Source organism: Schistocerca gregaria, chromosome 4, assembly GCF_023897955.1.
Source record: "Schistocerca gregaria isolate iqSchGreg1 chromosome 4, iqSchGreg1.2, whole genome shotgun sequence".
Lineage (NCBI taxonomy): Eukaryota > Metazoa > Arthropoda > Insecta > Orthoptera > Acrididae > Schistocerca > Schistocerca gregaria.
The window spans coordinates 318862088-318886265 of record NC_064923.1 but is presented as its reverse complement, the minus strand read 5'-3'; the positions used below and the strand labels follow the sequence as shown (position 1 = coordinate 318886265).

The window sequence follows — 24178 nt, the reverse complement described above, 5'->3', positions numbered from 1 at the left end:
AGTTCCTTAAGTGGCTCTGCCTGTGTTCGTATTTTGTGCATTTGTTCCCTAGAAAAGAATTCTGTGGATAAAAATGGAGTGTATGTGTGAACAGTATGTAACAGAAAAGAACTAACTGTTATACACTGATGGTTGGACTCTTATGGACATACTGATGACATTCTCTTTATAAGTGTCTGTGTGTGTCCACACTACTTCCACTGAGGAGTGCTTTTCCTTCATAGAAATTTTGTTATGCTTTCTATGGGGTTACTGTCTACATTTATGTTGATGCCATCTTCCCATTTTGGACTGAAATTCATGGTAACCCACACATTAAGTCGAACAGTATTTATTAAATACAAATAAATGCTATGTATCAACAGATTAAAATTGCTATGAAACCCAACAATAATAGATTTTACAGGAATAATATGAGCAATCATTCCTGATGGAAACTGAGATGAGCCAGAGCACTACTACTCCATTATCCATACTTATGTAAATTATGATATTAAGCATAGTTCCACTTAAATCATGCTGTGATGGAAACCACACAGTCATCACCTAAAACACTATCCAGTACACGACTAAATTGGTCAAGTAAACAGCAATGGTGGTCATAGCTCATTTGCAGAGGAAAATAAAATGCTAGCAACTGAAGTGATCTAGCTGCTTGGTAGACTTATATTTGCCTGCTACAGAAGTTCATCTGACTGGCCTGCAGTGTCAGCTGCTTTCCCACTGCATGTATGATGATATGCCCTCACTAGACATGTATGATGATATGCATATTGATACACCTGTAGCTTCCATTTGCACATTTGGCGGGGTCACTAAACATGACATTTATTTTCTTTATGTTCAATGTAAGTTTATTGCAGATCAACAAATTGTTCATCACTGGAGGGTTTCGTTTGCACTATTTCTCAGGAATACTCTTGTTTTCTCAGTATGAAACTATAATGTTGTAATCAGCAAAGAGAACTTTTTTTTTTCATGACTAACACTACTGAAAAAGACATTCATGTGTATCACAAACAGTATTGAGGAGGTCCCACATTAATTTATTTGCATTCTTATAGGTGTTTCACTAAAATTTTGCCTTATTTGAGGTTTGTCTTACCTCTATACTGTATCTCCTATCTGTTATGTATGACTAGAACCAGTTGTTAGCTACACCTCTTATTCCTAAGCTTATTTAGTAGGATCTTATGGCCAGTAGGATCAGAAACCTGGAACATATCTAGGAATATGCCAGTGTCACACTGATCCTTGTCAACAATATTAAGTACCACTTTTGTAAACTCAACAATGGCAGATTCTGCACTTCTGAACCTGCTGTGTAATGCATTTTAGAAAATTTTGTTCATTCAAGTAAGTCAGTAAGCTATTTGTCATAAACAATTTCATTATTTTTGGGAAGGATGATAACAGAGAAATGGACCTGTACTTCTGTACATATTTTTCATTATGTTTCTTTAGCAGAGGAACAACTCTTTCTTGTTTTAAATACTCTGATAAGTTTAATAATGACTCATTTATTAAGTTTATTAACAGAACTTGTGTGCTCTTTATACATTCGTTCAGTATACAGATTAACATACCATCTAGGCCTGCTAACTTTTTATTTTTAGTGTTTGTACTCTTCTGCTAATATCTTGCTCTGTGGTTGGTAATAAAATAATGTACGTTTTGCATAATTATTTATGGTTGCTGTACATATTTGGTACTTTTGTTGTCTTTCTTTGCAGTACTTGAAAAAATCCTCATTTGCAAAGTTTGCCTTGTGGTTTGTATCATTGATTACTCTATTATTGTCCCTTATCCTTATGTTGTTATGTCTTTGTTTGTCTTTCTCTCTTGTAATCCTTCTGGATGTATCCATGGACAGTGCCATACTATCAGTATGCTTCGTTACATCTCTTTCCCTTACTGTATGTAGTTATGTTTGTGTTTGTCTACCTTTTGTAATCGCACCAGACATTTCAATTTATGATGCTGTTCAGTTGCTAAGTCTCACTATATATATATATATGTTCAGTGGGATCATTGCAAACAGTGAACAACATATCATTTTTGGCTGGCAACTCAGATGGGCCCTTCAGCCAGCTGATTTCAGGCCATGTGGCTACAGACCCTGAGCAGCTTTCATTTGCTAGTTCATATATTCCTCTCTGCAGCCAATTGGAGTATCAACAATGACTCTGCATTATGCTGTTTATGCTAGGACTTAATGTTATGACTGGACCGTCTTGAGATCTGAGTATACTACCATCCACTTATGACTATTAACCCTTTCAGACCCTCTGGCTGTAATTGTGTACCTTTGTGTATTAGCTGCAACAAAGATATTTTTCTTCCATGGAAACCCTGTGTACACATTTGTGAATGTTCAGTCTTTCCCCTCATCCACAAGTGCTTCCACTTTTTGGGCATAACTATAATAATATCAACGTCCACCAGAATAAGCAGAAGTGGTTTGTTAGTTATATTCCACTGTATAACTCAATATTGTTATTGTTACTTTACATGGCAATTATTGAATGGTCAGTTTATTTATTACAATAATGAACATTTCTAAAGTTTTGAAAATGGGTACATGTATGTGTATAAAATATGCATCTAAAATCACTAAAACACAAAAAAGAAAACTTGTACTTCTTCAGTCTGTTGTACCATTTAGCTATCATACTAATTTCAGCTTCACTCATGAACGGTTTCCATCACCATAATTGAAGTTGTCCTTCTGCCAACTAAAAATTTGTAGTCCTAGACAAAGCATAGGGCCATTTGTTCTGTATTTCAGTATAATCAACAAGTGTTAATAACTGTCTTTTGCTCTGTAACTAAGGGATTACAAAATTCTCCATTTGAGACTACTGAAAATCTAGGATTGAATAACAACAGTGTTATGAAAAGGATAGAGTGCTGTGGTGGAGACACTGCATCACAGACAAACACAACAATAAGACTGATAAAGGAAAAGCTTATTTGTTTATCAGACTTTTTGTGCCTGCCTCTGACTCATCATCTCTACATCTCTACCTTATGGTGGACAGCAACCTATCCTCTTCATAATATTCTCAAAACTCTCCATTTTCTATTTTTTTGCTACATGGCAGACTGATATGCTTTTATTTTTTGCATTATAAATTATTCTGTCATTAAGGGATTATTTTGAAGCTATCCCAAGAACAGCATGGCAAGAAAGAAGAAGAAGACTACACAGATGAAGAATGGGATTGCATTAAATATGTTATCTTACTAGTTGCACAAGGCTTTCCCCACCAAAATATAAGAGCAGATTAGGATTTCTTCAGTGAAAAGAGAACAGCAAAAATATACAGAAGAAAAAGGGAGCAAGAAGTAAGAATGAAGACAAAGCAGATGGAAGAGCACTGTCACTCAAATGAAAGAAGGAAAATCTACAAAAAATTAGCAAAAGGAGCTATGAACACAGGCCATATTTTGCAAAATGTAAGGATGAAGGACGGACAATAATATATGTTGACTGTAAAAAAGGAAATTATGAATAAATGATAAAAATACTTAAAGAAAATTCATGCGGGTGTCTCATACCAGAATGAAGTACTGCTGTACTACACAGCAGAAGCACAAATTGATGATATTACAGTTCAAGAAATACAAATAGTAATCCAGTACTGAAAAATTACAAATCAACTGGAACAACATGAGTATAGCCAAGCTCCTGAGAAGGGAGAAATTAAACTTCACAAAAGAATGTGGCATCTTATTGGTTTATTATTGGTCAATGAGAAAATTGTAACAGCTTTGGTGGACACTTGGAGTTGTCCAGATTATTAGAATGACTGCTGAATATCACATAACCTATGTGTGCTGGGAGAATCTTTTATAATATTGGCTGTTCTACATCGAAAAAAGAGATTTTGGCAAAGTACCAATATCATCTTCGGCATAACAGGTCTACGATAGAGAAAATGTTCATAGCACCACTTAGCATATTTTGACAAACTAACTGATGATTTGAGCACATCTAGTTAGACATAATTGGGCTGTTATCATCATCTGAAAGTTTACTGCTTTACAGTCATCGATTGCTTTTTGAGTTGGGCAGAAGCCTTCCCTATGATTAATATGACCAATGAAACTGTGGCAACTATATTCTTTTGAGGATGGAGTGTACATTTTTCTCTGCCTCTTAATGTTTCCACAGATCAAGGCTACACAATCTGAATTGTATTTATTTATAGCCATCACCATCCTCCTAGGCATGAAGCATATCTGCACTACTACTTACCACCCAGGTGCTAATGGACTCATCGAATAACTGCACCAGCAATTGAAGGTAGCAATAAGATGTCACATTTCACAATATTGCCCAAGAAAGGCAAATGTCCTGGACTTGAGTCCCAATCCGGCACACAGTTTCAATCTGCAAGGAACTTTTGTGTATGGATGTGATCGTCAGATTAGCACCCAACTCTGAGGTCCAAATCCGGGCATTGGCCTTGTCTGGGTAGTTGTAGTCAGTACTGCTGGGCCTTCTGAGGCTTTCCAGATGGAGTTTGAGTTTCTAGTAGGTCATGGATGGGTGACCAACTGAGTTTCAGGTCAACACTGTGGCAATAGGCAGCCTAATGAACTCAAACATGTCTAGGTTCTTGGGCTGCCCTGTGTTGCAATGACTGCTATGCAAAGTAGTATCTTATAGTAAACAGCATATTGCATTAATGGAGGCAGTTTTGTGTCTCAGCCTGTCATAAAAATGGAGAATCACAACTTATGTTGTTAGAGGTAAATTTACCGTTTGGACAAATTATTTTTCAGCTGGACATAGTTTTGCTCTTTTGGATTCGAGATCATTGACACAGTCCATTTAGTGTCCTAATCAGTCCTCTTTCTAGACTTGGATGCTTTACTGTAATTGTACAACCAATTTGTTTGTTTCGAGAATGCCTTAGACAGGCTGGAAAATTTCAAACCAACATCACCATTATGCCAAGAGCATTACCTAAATTTCGTTACCCCACCCTATTCCCTTCATCATGCATGACAAGGTCAGTATTGATTTGTTGCATTAGCCAGAACTCAACTTTGTCCCTCCTATTTCACCCAGTCATTGGGCAAACCTTTTGGTGGTGATTTAGAAGCCAGATTGTGCTATGACACCTTTGTAGCAATTTTAAATAGATAGTCAAAGCTCAATGTATCACAGAATTGTATGCCATTCCACATACAGAAGAGTTGTTGGTGTTTTTATCGGAGGGGGGGGGGGGGGCATGATTTTTACTGCATCAGCTTGCACAACACACACCTACAGTTGCCATTGGATGCCACTTCTCAGTGCTCAACATCCCCATTGGGCCTTACCAGTGTAAGCACTTGTTTCTTAGAATTTTGTCTGTCCCAGGAATCTATCAAAAATACTTGTAGCATTTGATTAAGGACATTTGTTATCGTGTTAACATTCTTGATGACATCTGTGTCCTGGGCTACTTATGACAGGAGCATTTATGCAATCAGGTGGTTTTCCAATGCCTACTGGAAGACTGCCTTCATAGAAAATTGGAGAAATGTAGTTTTTGCCTGGGAGGCACATTTTTTTGGGGACATGTGCTTAGTAAAGATTGCCCAAGTAAACCAAAACCACAGTCTACCTGCCAGTGCTCAAGAACCTGAAGGAGCTGCAGTCCTTTTTGGGCAACAGTTCTTATTATGCTAAGTTTTTGCTCCAGCCTGTTCACATCTGTCATCCTCTTAACCAGCTTCACCAAAAGGGTGTGAAAATTGTGTGGTCTGTGGACTTTAATGGGTTTTTCAGTTACTCAAGCAGTGTTTGTACTCTGTGCCCTGTTTGGCTTCTTTTATGTTCAGTAAACGTAGACTTTGGTCTAGAGTTAGTGACTTTGACTAGTAATCAAAATGTCCATGGTCTTGGGCTCAAACACCATCATTGCTTAAATTCTGAATAAAAATTGTCAGCAATGACAGCCGAAGACTTCTGGCATAAGAAGTAACCCTCATTTAGGCAACAGCTTTGTTAAATGTGGTGGAGGAGCAAACAGAGGCTCAGGGCACTCTCTTGCCCTTGGTGTGGGAAACTGGCTCTGAAGGTGGAAGAATCAGCGTGAGGATTCAGAAGGCAATGGAAAACACAGCATTAAGGATACATAATATGTATCCACAGGACATGTGGCCTGTAACTGAAGATGTGTAATGATGATCTCTCCATTGGCAAAAGATTCCAGACTAGTCCCCCATTCAGATCTCTGGAGCAGGACTGCCAAGAAGGAGTTGACTATGAGAAAAAGGTTGAACACTCAATGCAAAGATAACGTTCTATGAATCAGGGTGTGGAATGTCAGAAGCTGGAAGGGAAGTTAGAAATTATGAAAAGGGAATTGCTAAGGCTCAGTCTAGATATAGAGGGGGTCAATGAAATAAATGGAAAGAAGACAAGGCTTTCTAGTCAGATGAGTGTAGAGTAAATATTTAAAGGCAAAATATGCCAAGCAGACACAAGCAGACATATTTAAAGGCAAAATATGCCTTTAAAATGTGTGCTTGTGTCTGTATATGTATGGATGGATATATGTGTGTGTGTGTGTGTGTGTGTGTGTGTGTGTGTGTGTGTGCGCGCGAGTATATACCTATCCTTTTTTCCCCCTAAGGTAAATCTTTCTGCTCCCGGGATTGGAATGGCTCCTTACCCTCTCCCTTAAAACCCACATCCTTTCATCTTTCCTTCTCCTTCCCTCTTTCCTGATGAAGCAACCGCCGGTTGCGAAAGCTCGTAATTTTGTGTGTGTGTTTGTCTGTTATTTTATTATGCCTGTCTACCGGCGCTTTCCCTCCTGGTAAGTCTTGGAATCTTTGTTTTTAATGTATTTTTCCCATGTGGAAGTTTCTTTCTATTTTATTTACATCATGAATTAGTAATTCAGTACATAAATGAAGATGAAAATCTAATAGTCATGAGGGACTGGAATTCTGTTATAGGAGAAGGAGTAGACGAAAGGGTTGCAGAAGAATATCGACTTGTTACTAAGAATGAGAGAGAAGAAAGAATAAGTGAGTTCTGAAATAAATTTCAGCTAGTTCAAGAATCACAAGAGGAGGAGATATACTTTGAAAAGGCTGGGAGATATGGGAAGATTTCAGTTAAATGACATCATGATCAGACAGAGATTCCAGATACTAGGTTGTAAGGTGTATGCAGGAGCAGGTAGAGACTCGGCTAACAATCAAGTAGTGATGAAGAGTAGGCTGAAGTTAGAGAGATGAGTCAGGAAGAATCACTGCACAGTAAATTGCATAAATAAATAACATAGAAATGTTATTTACAATTAACAAACTAAAATAAAAAGACTGTCACTGAAGAGACTCAATCTGATGTTAATACAAAAATATGAATGAAAAACTAGTGTGGTTCCCACTGTACCACCGCAACACTGCAACAGTCCACTCTGTATACATATACTGGCATTTTTGGGACATGTGTGACTACTATCATGATGGATACACATTTACCAGAATATGTACAATTAAAGGAAACAGACAAACTAATTTCATAGCACAGATTAATTAACATAGAGAAACAAGTGAAGTATGTTTGCATGTAATTATTTTGGAATTCATAAAATGCCATTTAACTTCAACTATTACAGCTGTATCAGTAACTTTGTATGATGTGATACTTGATTATATTATTATATTGAGTGCTGAAGAACAGAGCTCCAGGAATTTATGAGTCATTCTTTAACTCAATACAAGTAAAAAAGTTCAAAAAAATATATGTCCAGAAGTGCTTCATTTATCAGATATCTACTCTGTTTTGCTCTTGAATGTGCATGACTATCAAAATGAAATTGGTGTAATGTTATTTTTTCATAATTGTTACTTTATCAGTAACTGATGCTAGAAATATTAGTGTCTCAAGCAGTCTGCCCTTAACACTAAAGGATTTATGCATAATAGTATATAGATTTGCAATTTTGAGTCCAGTTTCAAAGAGCATCTCTAGATATCACTACATTATTTACAGCTGTAAACATGCCTCCACTACCACCATCCAGCCTATCTTCAGTATTTTTAAAAAAAATTTCTATTCATACAAAAACCTGTCATCCTAAAAGCAGATTCTATTTTATTTTTGCCAGATTCTAAATTTTCCTTTCTTCCTGTTCCCTTTTGCTCTGGAAGAAGTGTTTGAATATTAATTTTTTTTACTTTCCTGTGTTAAACTTCTGCCACTAGTTAATATTGGTGCAAAAATGATTTTTTTGTTGGTTGCTCTCATTTTTGACTGCTGTTCTAACTTTTTGGTTACAGTGTTAAAAAAACTCAGATTAAATTAATATGTTTGTCCAATAGGTTACAAAGTTAAAGGCATTTAATATTACATTCAATGAAGTACTTCTCACATGGAGCGATAAAGAAATAAACACGAGGTAAGTATATGCAGCTCGCTTTTATCACAGATCAGTGATGAACTTAAATTAGTTTTGTTTGAAAGCAGTCATTGAATACTCTTTGTATCAAAATATTTCATTACATCTGCATCTCATAACCAACATGGTGTCATTTTGGGTGCCACCGTCTTGGGTGCAACCTGTAATTCTCCAATGGAATCATATGACATATCCACCAGGTAGATAATTAGACAAGATAAACAGTGGTGTCATTCACATGAGCATACGTCTATGTATTCTGAGTTATGATTGATGTTTCTTCTTTAGATGTAATTTAAAAGCTGATGGCGTCAACATAAACTAAACATACTGAGATCATCCTGATGTCAGAAGACAGGAGCACTCATATTGTTACAGAGGATTTCAACCAATGCCACCCAGACAGATCACACATTGCCCACATTGCAGCACTCTTGTCATGGACAAATCAAAAGCTAGTCAATTGAAAATGGCTACAGGTGAAATGACATCAACCACCATTCTGACATCAGACAGTAAGAGCACAAGCACAGTACTTGTTCCAGAAAACTGGGGTTAGAGAATTGAGAATTTTGGTCACATATAAGTGGCATCCCTACAAAATGCAAATGGTGCAATATCTCATGGAGAATGATTCAGACCATTGGGTTCAGTTGGAGAATGAGTGACATACTGGCCTAAAACTGTTATTTTCTATGTGATGTAAAATCTGGGTGTAACGCTGAAAAGCAATATGAGGTGGAACGAGCATGTAAAAACTGTGATAGGGAAGGCAAATGGTTGACTTGGGTTTATTGGGAGAACTTTAGGAAAGAGTGGTTCACCTGCAAAGGAGACTGCATACAGGATACTGGTGCAACCTACTCTTGACTAATGCTCAAGTGTTTAGGATCCATAGCAGGTGGTATTGAAGGAAGATATTGAAGCAATTCAGAGGAGGGCTGCTAGATTTATTATCTGTAGGTTCGAACAAAATGTAAGTGTTACAGGATTCTTTGGGAACTCAAATGGGAATCCCTGGAGGGAAGGCGACATTCTTTTCAGGAATCACTGTTAAGGAAATTTAGAGAACCGCCATTTGAAGCAGACTGCCCAACAATTCTGCCCCTGCCAACATGCATCATGCATAAGGACCATGAAGATAAGATACAAGAAATCAGGGTTCATACAGAGGCATACAGACCATCAAGGGTCTGATGACCCTGTAGTCTGATCCCTTTATTCCTCAAACCAACCAACTGACAGACAGCCATATTTCCTTCACTCTATTTGCAAGTGGAACAGGGAGGGAAATGCCAAGTAGTGGTACAGGGTACCATCACACACCTTATGGTGGCTTGTTGTGGCTTATTTGTTCATGAGACCCAGAAAATATTAGATACAGGCTCCCAGGTAGATGCCATTTTCCTTGACTTCCGGAAGACATTCGGTACAGTTCTGCACTGTTGCCTGGTAAATAAAGCAAGAGCCTACAGAATATCAGACGAGCTGTGTGGTTGGATTGAAGAGTTTTTAGCAAACAGAACACTGCATGTTGTTCTCAATGGAGAGACGTCTACAGATGTTAAAGTAACCTCTGGCGTGCCACAGGGCAGTGTTATGGGACCATTGCTTTTCACAATATATACAAATGACATAGTAGACAGTGTCACAAGTTCCATGCGGATTTTCACAGATGATGCTGTAGTATACAGAGAAGTCGCAGCATTATCAAATTGCAGCGAAATGCAGGAAGATCTTCAGCGGATAGGCACTTGGTGCAGGGAGTGGCAACTGACCCTTAACATAGACAAATGTAATGTATTGTGAATACATAGAAAGAAGGATCCTTTATTGTATGATTATATGATAGTAGAACAAACACTGTTAGCAGTTACTTCTGTAAAATATCTGGGAGTATGCGTACGGAACAATTTGAAGTGGAATGATCATTTAAAATTAATTGTTGGTAAGGCGGGTGCCAAGTTGAGATTCACTGGGAGAGTGGGAGAGTCCTTAGGAAATGTAGTCCATCAACAAAGGAGGTAGCTTACAAAACACTCGTTTGACCTATACTTGAGTATTAGTCATCAGTGTGGGATGCATACCAGGACGGGTTGATAGAGGAGACAGAGAAGGTCCAAAGAAGAGCGGCGCATTTCGTGACAGGGTTATTTGGTAAGTGTGATAGCATTACGGAGATGTTTAGCAAACTCAAGTGGCAGACTCTGCCAGAGAGGCGCTGTGCATTGCGGTGTAGCTTGCTGTCCATGTTTCGAGAGGGTGTGTTTCTGGATGAGGTATCGAATATACTGTTTCCCCTTACTTATACCTCCCGAGGAGATCACAAATGTAAAATCAGAGAGATTTGAGCATGCATGGAGGCTTTCCAGTAGTCGTTCTTCCTGTGAACCATACGTGATTGTAACAGGAAAGGGAGATAATGACAAAGGCACATAAAGTGCCCTCCACCACACACCGCTGGGTGGCTTGTGGAATATAAATGTAGATGTAGATGTAGATGTGAATTAATTGAAGACAATGAGTGGTTGTATTATCGCCTTTTGCATCTCACTGCTTTAAAAAGGCAACACAGAACCTCTTGTAGTGCACCTTATTGACATTAGTACCATCTGGGGCATATATGGGGACCACACCATTGGAGTCATAAAAGATGATCAACATGACTTTCACATTGCTGCTGACCTGTCTTTGCTTTTTTGGGTCCCAAGGATAATGGATGCTTCCATTATACTGACTGGAACTTTGTTTCTGGGTCATACCCACAAACTAAGGACTCATTACCAGTGAACACTGTGTTAAGAAAGTTGGGATTATAGTTTACAGTATTCAGCATGTCCTGTACAATCTCTGAACAAAGCTTCTTCTTTCAGTTGTTAGCTACTTTAGCACAAATTTTGCTGAGATCCTCCTGAGGTCAAATGTTCCATTAAAATGGAGTGAATGCTCCAATACTAATTTTAACCTCATCTATAGGTTCTGTGATCATGATTTGTCTATCCTGCATCACCATGGTCCTTACATGCTCAATAACAACTTTATTGCAGATGTTGAGGGCCTACCCGAATGTGCTTCTCTCTTCAGTCAAGATCAGTCCTCTTCGAAGCAGTTGTACCACCACTTTATCTGTGTCATACCATTGCTTCATCCCTAATCACTTGTTGAATCTTGCAGAATTGATTAACTTGAGAATCACAAAGCTTAAAACAAAATCTGATGCAGTTGCATTGTTCCTTTTTTCCTGTCTTTTGCCCACAACATAAAATCCATTGACTACCACTTACATGTGCTCACTTGTCACCAGCTAGCTAGTGACTGGTTGTTTACACAATCATGAAAAAAATCAGGTATATGCACTACATATGCTTAGAAATTCAGAGACCACACATGCCCCAATAGTGTTGTTGGTTTCAACAATAAAAGTTAAGGTCATATAATTTCTGAATGGCCTTCATATTTTACTGTCATAGATGTATGGTACAAAGTATATCTGTAGTGGCTGGAATCCATGAGGAAGATGTTCATACATTGGTTTTACAAGATGCCTTACTGTCTCACTAAATATTGATAACAATGATGATCTTTTAAAAATGATTTAGTTTTGTGACTGAAACAGAGTTGTCTTTGCCCCTCAGAGGGTATTACTCTCAGGTTGGGAACCACTGGACCTGCTGCACTTCAGAGGCATAACTAGTCTTCAATGACACCTGATCCCACTTAGAAGTATCAGTGAACATTTTCTGCCTATCAAAATTTCTCCCCTTGACACTATCTGTTACCTCTAGACATTTGTTGCAAAGACTTTGAAATGCCCTGTGTGTGTGTGTGTGTGTGTGTGTGTGTGTGTGTGTGTGTGTAGTGACACTGTTGTCAAAATACTCAGCTTTCTAAGGGGATTTTGCATAATGTTCTACATACTATCCATGTAAGTCGAATTTCTCAGAGCATTATTCCATAATGCATTAGTGAATTGATATATGCAGAATTAACTAGTTTCTTGATTTTTAAAGCACCTTTAGCAGAAAATAAATTTACTGTAAAATAACTAAACTAAGGTGCTTCATTAGTTCTAGATGGTGGTATTTCCAAACAAGATTGTAGCTTATCTGTTCTCCAAAAACTCAACATCGTCTAATTCTTGTATTTCATTATTTAAGAAACTTATTTTTGTAATTTATGGAGTTCTGTGAGAAGCACTGAACTGTATCACTGAGTCTTGTAAAAAAGTAAATAATAATACATTTGCCTTGAAACTTATGTGGATATTTCCAAATATTTCATTAGTTGCAAGGGGATTGGTACCATTTCTTACTCCTGTTCTTGTATGTTTGCAAAAAGAACAATATTTGTGTCTTGTGAAACTATATCAGAGACAATAGAGGACCCAACATTGAATCTTATGTTTGATTGCTTCAGATTATGATAGCATATTGTTTTGATTGACATGAAACTGGTATGTGTTACTTTTGGTCAAATGAAAACCATGAACATGTTGTCACTACTGTTCAGTAATATTTTAACTTTTGCATTAGAACCAAATAGTTCACATAATCAAAACCCTTAGACAAGTCCAAAATGCTTCATATTTCCATTTGTAGTAATTTGTGGTTTATTGATTCTAATAAATCAGCTGTCAAGGTAAATACAGCCTGTTCAGTGGACAGTCCTTTTAGAATTCCAAACTGTTTGCTACTTGTATTAACACTATTCACGTTTGCGTCGCACTTCACTTAGCATAGACCGGGACTATGTCCTAGGCATGCCCAATGTTGACTGACCAGGCACGGCCCGTGCTGCCTGAGTTGTTGTTGTTGTTGTTGTTGTTGTTGTTGTTACACCGGCAGAGGTCGCGTCCGAGTTCTCGCGTGCCCTCTGGTGGACGGGACTCTACTTGCGGCAACTACCATCTGCAACACGCCATGCCGATGTGCGCCGCCCGCGATCTTTCTGGTGGCTACTGCACTCCTCCTCCTTCGGGGGGTGAAGCCACTGTGATCCACAGCCACGGAGCAATGACCTCCACATCCATCGGAAGGCCAGAGTCGAGGGGATCTGCCAACCCCTGAGCCGAACCTTCGAATACGACTGGAAGTGACCCACACGAAGAGGCCCCCGTCGTCCCACCACCAGAGCCCGGGATAGAATGGGCAACAAGCTGTTGAACTCCGGAACCCAGTCCACCTTGGGAGGGGCAAGACCCAGTGGCGGGGACGATGGGGAAGGGACGACAACAGCTGAACCAGCCTCCTCAGAAACCAGGCCTGCGAGGGGGGCCGGCTCTCGCTGGGGCATCGCTAATGATGGCGATGCCAGTGCTGGAGCTACTGGAGGCTGCCAAGGCTGAGAAACATTGCCGTGCGGCAGAGTCACAGCGGGGAGAGGTGGTAACGTCCCCTGAGAAACCAACACGGGTGCCGGTAATGGGGAAACAGGTGTCCAAGAGGTCGGAAGGTGGGTGTCCAAACGTGCACGTAGCTGATTTTGGTGACGACGTACCACCTGGTAACCCGCCTGCAAGGTATAGAGCCGGCGGCCATTTCGGCGCAGGACCACTGCCGGTACCCAACGTGGATTGAGACCAAACCCATGTGCCAGACCGACATACCCAGTGGAAAGCCAGGTACTCTGTTTTGCAAAGACTGGTGAGGACTGGCGAGGACCAGGCTGGAGGAGGTGCAGCAGAGTCCTAGGTTGGCGCCCATGGAGGAGCTCTGCAGGGCTGCGTTCTCCCATTGGTGTGGTCCAGTATGCCGTCAGGAAAAACGTCAATGCCTCCTCCGCAGGAAATTCGTGCACATACTTTTTCATCTGCATCTTAAATGTGCACACCATGCGCTCGGCTTCCCCATTTGATTGTGGATGGAAGGGGGGAGAGCAAACGTGCCGAATACCGAAGGGCCTACAAAAATCCTGGAAGGTCTGCGAAATAAACTGCGGTCCATTGTCCGAGACCAGGGTGATTGGCAGACCTTCCACAGAAAAGATTTTTGCCAGTGCCTGGATTGCAACTTCTGAAGTGGTTGAGGAGCAGCGAACCACATATGGGAATCGGGAATAAGCATCAATGACAATGAGCCAAAAGCCATTGAGAAACGGGCCCGCAAAATCGATGTGAACACATTCTCTTGCTTGGGTTGCAGGCGGCCACGAAGAGAATGCTGCCCTAGGAGATGCCTGTTGGCTTGCACACTGGGAACAGACGGCCACCAAGTGCTCAATTTCCCTGTGAATATCAGGCCAGTACACATGTCTGCGAGCCAAGGTTTTAGTACGGGAAACACCCCAGTGCCCTGCATGTAATAGCGTAAGGACCTCCCTTCGTAAACTTGCAGGAACAACCACGCGAGGAGCTGTATCATCGGTAGCCAAAAGGAGAACTCCTTCCAAGACCGAGAGGTGGTCTCGTAGAATAAAATAATTACGAAGAGGGTCCGAGGTCCGGCCTGGAGGGCGGGATGACCACCCCTGCTGAATGAGGTGAACTACTTGCCGGAGAACCAGGTCAGCTGCCGTTTCCGTGGTGACTCGAGAACTAGTGATCGGAAAGCCATCAACCGCTTGGCGGGACACCACATCCAAATGAAAACACATAATCTCCTCTTGATCGAACGTAGGATCTGGGCCCACTGGAAGACGGGAAAGAGCGTCGGCGTTGGCATGCTGTCCGGTAGGGTGAAAATGAATGTCTCAATGGTACTTAGAGAGGAACAAGGCCCAGCATTGTAGTCTGTGGGCCGCCCAATCTGGAATCTGAGAGGAGGGGCCAAATAACGATATTAATGGCTTATGATCAGTGATTAACTGAAACTTTGTGCCATACAAGAAAGGGTGAAACTTGGTAACAGCGTAGACAATGGCCAAAGCCTCTTTTTCCACCTGGGAGTAATGGGCCTGCGTGGGACTAAGAGTTTTAGACGCAAATGCCAGGGGTTGCTCAGAACTATCTGCGTTGTGATGGGCCAGGACCGCCCCACCCCATACTGTGAAGCATCTGTATCCAGGACCAACAGCTTATGGGGGTCAAAAGTAGCCAAACAAGGCGCCCACGTGAGGAGGCCCTTCAACAAGGTTGAACGCTCGCTCGCATGCAGGCAACCAATCAAAAGGAACACCCTTGCGCAGAAGGCAGTACAGGGGGCAGGCTATGGTGGAAGCCCTGGGAATGAACCGGGGGTAATAGGCTATCTTGCCTAAAAAAGCTTGTAACTCTTTCAGCGAGGTGGGCCGAGGAATGTTGACGATACCTTGGACCAAACTTCCTAATGGCTGGACGCCGTGCTGAGAGATGGTGTAGCGCACACACTCAATGGACGATTGGAAGAAGTTCAACTTACGCAGGTTGCAACGCAGGCTCACAGACCTGAATTTGAGAAAGAGGGTGCGAAGGTTGTGCAAGTGTTCCTTCGTGCTGCAGCCTGTGACAGTTTTGTCATCCAGGTCATTAATACAATGAGGGATTGTCGACGTGACGTGCTCAAAATAACGCTATAATATCACTGGGGCACTGGATATTCTGAAGGCCAACCGCTGGTATTGGTAAAGGCCCAATGGGGTGTTGACGACCGCCAGCCGTTTGGAGTCCTCATCAAGTAGTATCTGATAATAAGCCTGAGGAAGATCAAATTTCAAAAAATATTGGACTCCCGCCATGGCGGAGAACAATTCATCAGCACGAGGCAAAGGATAGGTGTCCACCACCAATTGGGAATTAATGGTGGCCTTGAAATCGCCACAAAGACGTAATTGCCCCGAGCGCTTCCTCACAATAATGAGGAGCGAAGCCCACTCACTAGAAGAAATGGGAAGAACGACCCCTAGGTCTGTCATCCGGTCTAGAACTGCCTAGGGTGGAGAGCCAAGGGGATCTGCCACGCACGTAGAAAACGTGGGCGAGCCGACGCCTTCAACATTAAGTGAGCCTCAAAATCTGAAACATGCCCCAGGCCCTCCTCTAAGATATCTGGAAATTCTGAGATCAAAGATTCCAATGATTGATAGGGAACGTCTTTGGAGACCAACTGTATGGAGTCAGCGATAGAAAAACCGAAAGCTTGAAAGGCATCCAGGCCAAAAAGGTTAGCGGAGCTCGCATCACTGACAACAATAAAAGTAATAGGCCGAGTGACATTTGTAAGTCACGTTGGTAGTGAATTGACCGAGTACGGGAATGAACTGTTTACCATAACCGCATAGACACCGGTAAACAGGCACCAATGGGGGCGACCCGAGGTTGGAGTACGTTTGTGTATTCAATAAGGAAACTGCCACGCCCGTATCTACTTGCAGTTGCAATCGGCGCGACCAAACCGACACCTCGATAAAGAGTTTATGTGCCGATGTGTCAGGAGTCTGGCCTGATGAAACTTCCTGAATATCAATGTCCATGTCCTCTGTACCTGCTTCCTTCGATTCTTTTGAGGCTGAGTGGCAAACTTTAGCAATGTGTCCTTTTTTATTACATATGCGACAAACGGCCTGTAATGCCTCTTGCAGTGGTCTCTCCGCGATCTTTTCAGAAATGTTTATAAATTATATAACTTGGTACATATCTCGAAATATCTCTTCTTATCTAACCGATTCCTAAACTTTAATATATGATGATTTCCAATGCAAAGTAGTTTCAAGCCCTATTATTGCTTGGAGCGTCCATTCACTCCATGGATTAGCTTTTCTGCTATCTATGTTTTCTCTTATGAAAAGAATGAAGGAAATCTTGCTGATTATCCATGAAAGAACAAAGATGTATATGTATGTATTGTTGAGCTAGTTGCCATCTTGATGAGATTCTGTATGAGAAGGAATTTAATACATGAACTAAACTAAAGTAAGTGTGTTCGTGTATTATTTATCTGATTATTATTGACAGTGTCTGCTTACTATGCTGTGTTGCACGGTATCAGTTGGGAAAGTCTGATTTACACTGGTTGAACCTGCCGTTTTGTATGCTCAAGATATCCAGTTTATTACTTTCAATAAATAGGCTAACACGGTCTTACCAGCAGATCTTCGGTCTTCCCCATGTGATCACCGAAAGTTAATAATTATTCCACATGTTTTAAGGAGATCGACTGACAATTTTCATTGCACCGAGACTTCTAAATTGCTTCACTGCCTTATGGAATTTAAGTTAAGCTCAACTTAATCAGGGTAGAACAGTATTGAACTGTGTGAATGTGATAAGCCTGCTTTGTGAATGAAAATTCCCTTAATATATGCATGTTTTTTACTATCCTTATCAGTGAAGCTAAATCAGGCTGGTGTGAGAGAGGTTTTTAAATTTTACATCCCACAAAAAATATTAAAGGCACAACGCTGGGGGCGGATTGTACCGCTCGCACTTTGTCCACCCCAGACGCAGTGGCCACGGTCATGCCGCCCTGAACTGCCGCGACGTCGCACCATGCTTCCAACTGTTGACCTGTGGCATGAGAGACTTCATACGATTGAACAATGGACAGGACTTCCTCAAGGGAAGGGTCTTGCAACTGCAGGGCCCGTTGCCGGACCTCCCTATCAGGGGCTGAACGAACAAAGATGTCGCGCACCTTAATGTGGGCATACGGCTCTCACGACTGCTCCATGACAAAATCACACTTGCAACTAACACCGTGCAGGGTAGTGGCCCACACCCAGTAAGACTGATGGGGCTGTTTCTTGCATTGATAGAACTCGACCCCAGCTGCTACAACATGCATGCAGAAGCGATAATATGAAGACAGCAATGAACACAATGCATCAAAAGACAAGGACGAGGGTTCCTAGCAGCCGCAAAACTTGATACAGCGAGAGAGATATCCAAGACAAGAAAAGAGCACGACATACCTCCACATCGGCAACATGAAACGCCTGGAAATGTTGCCGGAGGCGATGTTCATATGCGTCCCAATCCTCCGCCGTCTCGTCATACGGGGGAAAGGGAGGAGGGAATGGTGCTGGAGCAGACTGCATGGAGAGCAACACCAGAAGCACTTGTTTCATGGTGGCCATGATCTCCATCTGCTGCTCAACCAAAACCCGCACAAAATCCTCCATGCTGTGGAGAAGCAGAGGAACCGGAACAACGAAGCAGCACACGAAAGAACAACAATTGTATAGTAACACTGTTCACGTTTGCGTCACACTTCACTTAGCGTAGACCGAGACTGTGTCCTAGGCATGCCCGATGTTGACTGACGGGGTACGACCTGTGCTGCCTGAGTTGTTGTTGTTTTTACGCCAGCAGAGGTCGCGTCCGAATTCTCGCGTGCCCTCTGGTGGACAGGACTCTACTTGCGCAACTACCATCTGTGATGCGCCATGCCGATGTGTGCCGCCCGCGGTCTTTCTGGTGACTACTGCACTACTGAGTGTGTTTTCTTGTACTAAATGTTTATGAAGTCTATAGCACATAGTCTTCTTCAAAATGTTTGAAAATACAGGTGATAATGAGATGTGTTGTTACCTCTTTACCATTGTTTTATCTTCTTTTTATGAAGTGGCTTGACAACAGCATATTTTAGTTTTAGTCCCTCTGAGAAAGCATCACAGCAAAAAGATTAATTGTGTATGAGACTTCTGGAACAAGCTAGAAAAAACTCAACTTTATTCTGTACCTCCTACAGACATTTTCAGTGTTATCAACTCTCTTAAAAATAAATATGTAGTAGTTATGAAGAAATCAGTGGTAAAATAATGAAATCTGTTCAGCTGAACTTCATAATATTATCACACCATAACCATAATCACAATTAAGTCCACATCTGAAAGTTGGGTCGTTAATGAAATACAATACTTAGCACTGAAAGCATGTTTATTAAGGTCATCAATATTTAGACACAATGGAACTGCATCCTGAATGGAGAGTGGTGCTGTTTTTACAGGCATATAATATTCCAGAATATGAAAATATTACAAAGATAAGGAATTTAGAGAACCTTCCAGAAATGAGAAATACTAAATATCAGTTTGCCAGTGATCAGATTTAAACTTCTGACCTGGATGAATGATAATGATGAAGACGACACAACAACACCCAGTCATCTTGAGGCAGGTGAAAATCCCTGTCCCTGCTGGGAATCGAACCCAGGACCCCATGTTCGGGGAGCGAGAATGCTACCGCAAGACCATTAGCTAGTGGCTGGCAAGCTGCAGCTCAGAAGTTTAAATCTGATCACTGGCAAACTGATATTTAGTATTTATTATTTCTGGAAGGTTTTCAAATTCCTTATCTTTGTAATGTTTTCATATTCTGGAATATTATATGCTTGTATAAACAGCACCACTCTCCATTCAGGATGCAGTTCTGTTCTGTCTATATATTGGTGACCTTAATAAACATGCTTTCAGTGCTACGTATTGTATTTCATTAATGACCCAACTTTCAGATGTGGACTTAATTGTGATTATGGTTGTTGTTGTTGTTGTGGTCTTCAGTCCTGAGACTGGTTTGATGCAGCTCTCTATGCTACTCTATCTTGTGCAAGCTTCTTCATCTCCCAATACTTACTGCAACCTACATCCTTCTGAATCTGCTTAGTGTATTTATCTCTTGGTCTCCCTCTACGATTTTTACCCTCCACGCTGCCCTCCAATGCTAAATTTGTGATCCCTTGATGCCTCAAAACATGTCCCACCAACTGGTCCCTTCTTTTTGTCAAGTCGTGCCACAAACTCCTCTTCTCCCCAATTCTATTCAATACCTCCTCACTAGTTATGTGATCTACCCATGATTATGGTGTGATAATATTACGAATTCCAGCTGAACAGATTTCATTATTTTACCACTGATTTTTTCATAACCACTACATGTTTATTTTTAAGATAGTTGATAACACTGAAAATGTCTGTTGGAGGTACAGAATGAAGTTGAGTTTTTTCAAGCTTGTTTCAGAAGTCTTTTCTTCGGAGCTATTGACTGTCTGCCAAAGAAGTGTTCAAATCTAAATTATCTGGTATCCAGAATAAAAAGTTACAAAAAATTTCTACAATTTTGGCACTATCTTTAATAAGTTGATTAGTTACCTTTAAAGAAATTTCTTCATTTTTTAAAATTTGTTTTTCCTGTATCATTTCTAACTGTTCCTAATAGTTCTTATCTTTTTGATGAAGGAGCCTCAGAAGTTAAGTCGCATAGTGCTCAGAGCCAATTCCATACCTTTTAATACTCTGATGACTTGGTTAGCACACTGGACTTGCATTTAGGAGGCTGATGGCTCAAATCCATACCCAGCCATCCAGATTTGGTTTTTCTGTGATTTCCCTAAATTGTTCCCAGCAAATGCTGGGATGATTCTTTTCAAAGGCCATGGCAAATTTCCTTCCCCGTTCTTGAAACATCTGAGCATGTGCTCTATCTCTAATGACATTCAGTGCTGACAGCACATTAACCCTTGACACAAAGTAGATTCTTCTGTTGGTTTTGTATGATATTCTGAATCTATTTGTAATGTAGGGTTTAGGTGCATTTAATCTGCTTCTACTGATTAATCTCCTGTGAAAACGATTGTCAAAGTATCCTATAACTATATTATAGAATAAATTATAATTTTCATTAATGCCAAGGTCTTATGCAAATCTTTTCAGTCTGTATTCACAAACTCTTCTTGAATTCCTCAGTCCCTTCTACTTTAATAATCTTGTAGTTTTCCATTCATTTTTATTTATGTCATTCATTCTAATATTAAATGTCATCAAGTGACCATTGTGGTCTGAGAGGTCTTTAACTAAGGGAATTACACTATGACTTTGGTGTCTGAACAAATCTATAAAAATGTTGTCAATAACAATATTGCTGGTCCCCATAACTGTTGTTGCAAAACCACATAAGAGGAGCTAAATTGTATGAAGTGGCAAATGGCTCATGTATAGCCCTAAAATAGATAAGCTAAAATTTAAATTTCACCTTAAAATTACCAAATTATGCTGGGAGTGATGAAGTTCGATAATGCATCAAGTTGTTACATAAATATTTCAGAATTACCAGATGGAGTCTTATACACTCTATTCAGTGGAATCTTCAAATTGTTGATTGCTACAAAAGGTATGGATATCAATATTTTTGTACATGGATCCCTTCTTAATGTAAGTGGCAGCTCCTCATTTCTCCATACCTGACCAGCAATAATGGGACACTAAGCTATATCCATCAATATTCAGCATACTACACAATGTGATCAAAAGTATCCGGACACCCCCAAAAACATATGTTTTCATATTAGTTGCATTGTGCTGCCACCTACTGCCAGTTACTCCATATCATCGACCTCAGTAGTCATTAGACATAGTGAGAGAGCAGAATGGGGCACTCCGTAAACTCACGGACTTCGAACGTGGTCACGTGATTGGATGTCACTTGTGTCACATGTCTGTATGCTAGATTTCATTACTCCTAAACATCCCTAGGTCCACTGTTGCCAATGTGATAGTGAAGTGGAAATGTGAAGGGTCATGTACAGCACAAAATCATAGAGGCCGACCTCCTCTGTTGACTGACACAGCCACCAACAGTTGAAAAGGGTCATAATGTGTAATAGGCAGATATCTATACAGACCATCACAAGGAATTCCAAACTACATCAGGATTCACTGCAAGTACTATGACAATTGGGTGGGAGGTGAGAAAACTTGGATTTCATGGTTGAGCGGGTGCTCATAAGCCACACATCACACCAGTAAATGCTAAATGACACTTCGCTTGGTGTAAGGAGCGTACACATTGGACGATTGAACAGTGGAAAAACGTTGTGTGGAGTGATGAATCATGGTACACAATGTGGCAATCCAATAGCAGGTGTGGGTACAGTAAATGCCCGATGAACATCAACTGCCAGCATGTGTAAAAATTCAGAGACGGTGGTGTTATGGTGTGGTCATGTTTTTCATGGAGGGGGCTTGCAACCCTTGTTGTTTTGCATGGCACTATCACAGCACAGGCCTACATTGATGTTTTAAGCACCTTCTTGCTTCCCACTGTTGAAGAGCAATTCGGGGATTGTGATTGCATCTTTCAACATGATCAAACACCTGTTCATAATGCACAGCCTGTGGCAGAATGGTTCCATGGCAACAACATCCTTGTAATGGACAGGCCTGCACTGAGTCCTGATCTGAATCCTATAGAACACCTTTGGGATGCTTTGGAATGCCGACTTCGTGCCAGGCCTCACTGACTGACATCAATACCTCTCCTCGGTGCAACACTCCGTGAAGAATGGGCTGACATTCCCCAAGAAAACTTCCAGCACCTGATGGAACGTATGTCTGCAAGAGTGGAAGCTGTCATCAAGGCTAGTGGTGGGGCAACACCATATTGAATTCCAGTATTACTGATGGAGGGCACCACGAACTTGTAAGTCATTTTCAGCCAGGTGTCCGGATACGTTTGATCACATAGTGTATACCTGTGGTCAAATAATTTTCAGAAATGCATATTACTTCTACTTGATTGTAGGCTGCAGATCTTAACATATCAGAAGTTTATTGATTCTATTTCTGATCCTCTCATATTGTGATGCAATAAGTTTGCTTTAATCTCCTTTTTTATCTCCACTTTTTTTAGGCACAGAAATTTCAGTTGTGCTTACTTGTTTTGATTATGGTAAACTGAAATCTGAGTTAACTCCAACAAAGGTGCTTCCCTCCCACTAGTGACCACAATGTTATGCCCATGAGTGTCAGTGTCCCCCACCACCCACAAAGATTCAGCAAGCAGTACAGACAATTTCCTTTCCCATTCTTGTTGAGAGGCAGGGATGCCTTGTAAAGTCCTACCTGTGAATGACATCAACAGCAAGCAATACCTGGAAGAGGCATTTGATCTCTGTTCAGTAGGGGCTGACCAGAACATCCACAAACAAAAACAAGTCATCATTTCTAGAGTTCATTGCCAAAGCTGTCTTTATCAGGTCACTCTCAATATTGTAACTCCAGTCACTGTTAGCACTGGTTCCTGCTGCACCAACTATTACAACATGATTATCCTTTCCAGCACCTTTGTACAAAGAACTATGCCATTGTCACTAGGCTAAGGCTTGCATTTGGTTTGAATTAATGTGTAAGATGTTACTTGTTTCGCATTTTTTCTTATGGCAGCTGACCTAAACTTCTTCAATAATTTCTACCTGAGAGCGGGATGTTCCTCCTTTTTCCTACTTTTTCTTAAACCACTAGTTTCCTACTGAAAGCTTGCTGTGTTTTGGGTAGGTTCAGAACAGTGTTACACCAACACTCCTCTGCATGGGCTTCACATCTCATGGCTAGGGAGGGCAAGCCAGATGGCTGTTAAAACCTGTTGCCAGGGCTGGAATATTGTTGACACAGCATGTGCAAAACCAAGCTCACCCTAGTAGTGAGCTGAATGAGATCATGCCATAGCCCAGTGCTGATCCGACTTCGTCAATTACATGTCACCTTGTCATAACAAAACTGGGTCAAGCAACTATTAATACTTGTTGCTGGAATCCTAGCAGTATCTTGTTCTCAAGTGCTGCAGACACCGAGACATACTCCCTGTCGCTCAGTGGTGCCATAGGGGGCTAATCTGCTTCTAGCTGCTGGTGTGCAGCCTGCTTTTAGAGCTGATGCTGTTGGGTCTTGAATTAGCACCATCCAGCTGGCCTCTGGGCATCTCCAAGGTTTCTTGGGTTTGGAGCCAACATGCTGTGTGCTTGGCCAACTGCTGTAGCAACCAGCCTGACACTCACCACACATTGCTGCAGCCATGTATGCCACATTATGCTTTGCTAAGGTAGCCACAGCTGCTTGAGGGTCAGAGCATGCCTTTGGAT

The 24178-nt window shown here is 41.0% G+C and overlaps 1 protein-coding gene across 13 annotated transcripts in view; it reads left to right on the top strand.

Moving 5' to 3' along the window:
- The window catches only part of LOC126266871 (alpha-L-iduronidase), a 215063-nt gene that overhangs the window by 168649 nt on the left and 22236 nt on the right, over nucleotides 1–24178 (top strand). For 12 of the 13 annotated variants that reach the window (XM_049971511.1, XM_049971516.1, XM_049971512.1 and 9 more), the window contains one exon: nucleotides 8338–8414. The exons of the other annotated variant lie outside the window; for it this stretch is intronic. In XM_049971511.1, coding sequence (XP_049827468.1) covers nucleotides 8338–8414 — 77 coding nt within the window. The remainder of the gene's footprint in view (nucleotides 1–8337; nucleotides 8415–24178) is intronic. 13 annotated transcript variants of the gene reach the window in all.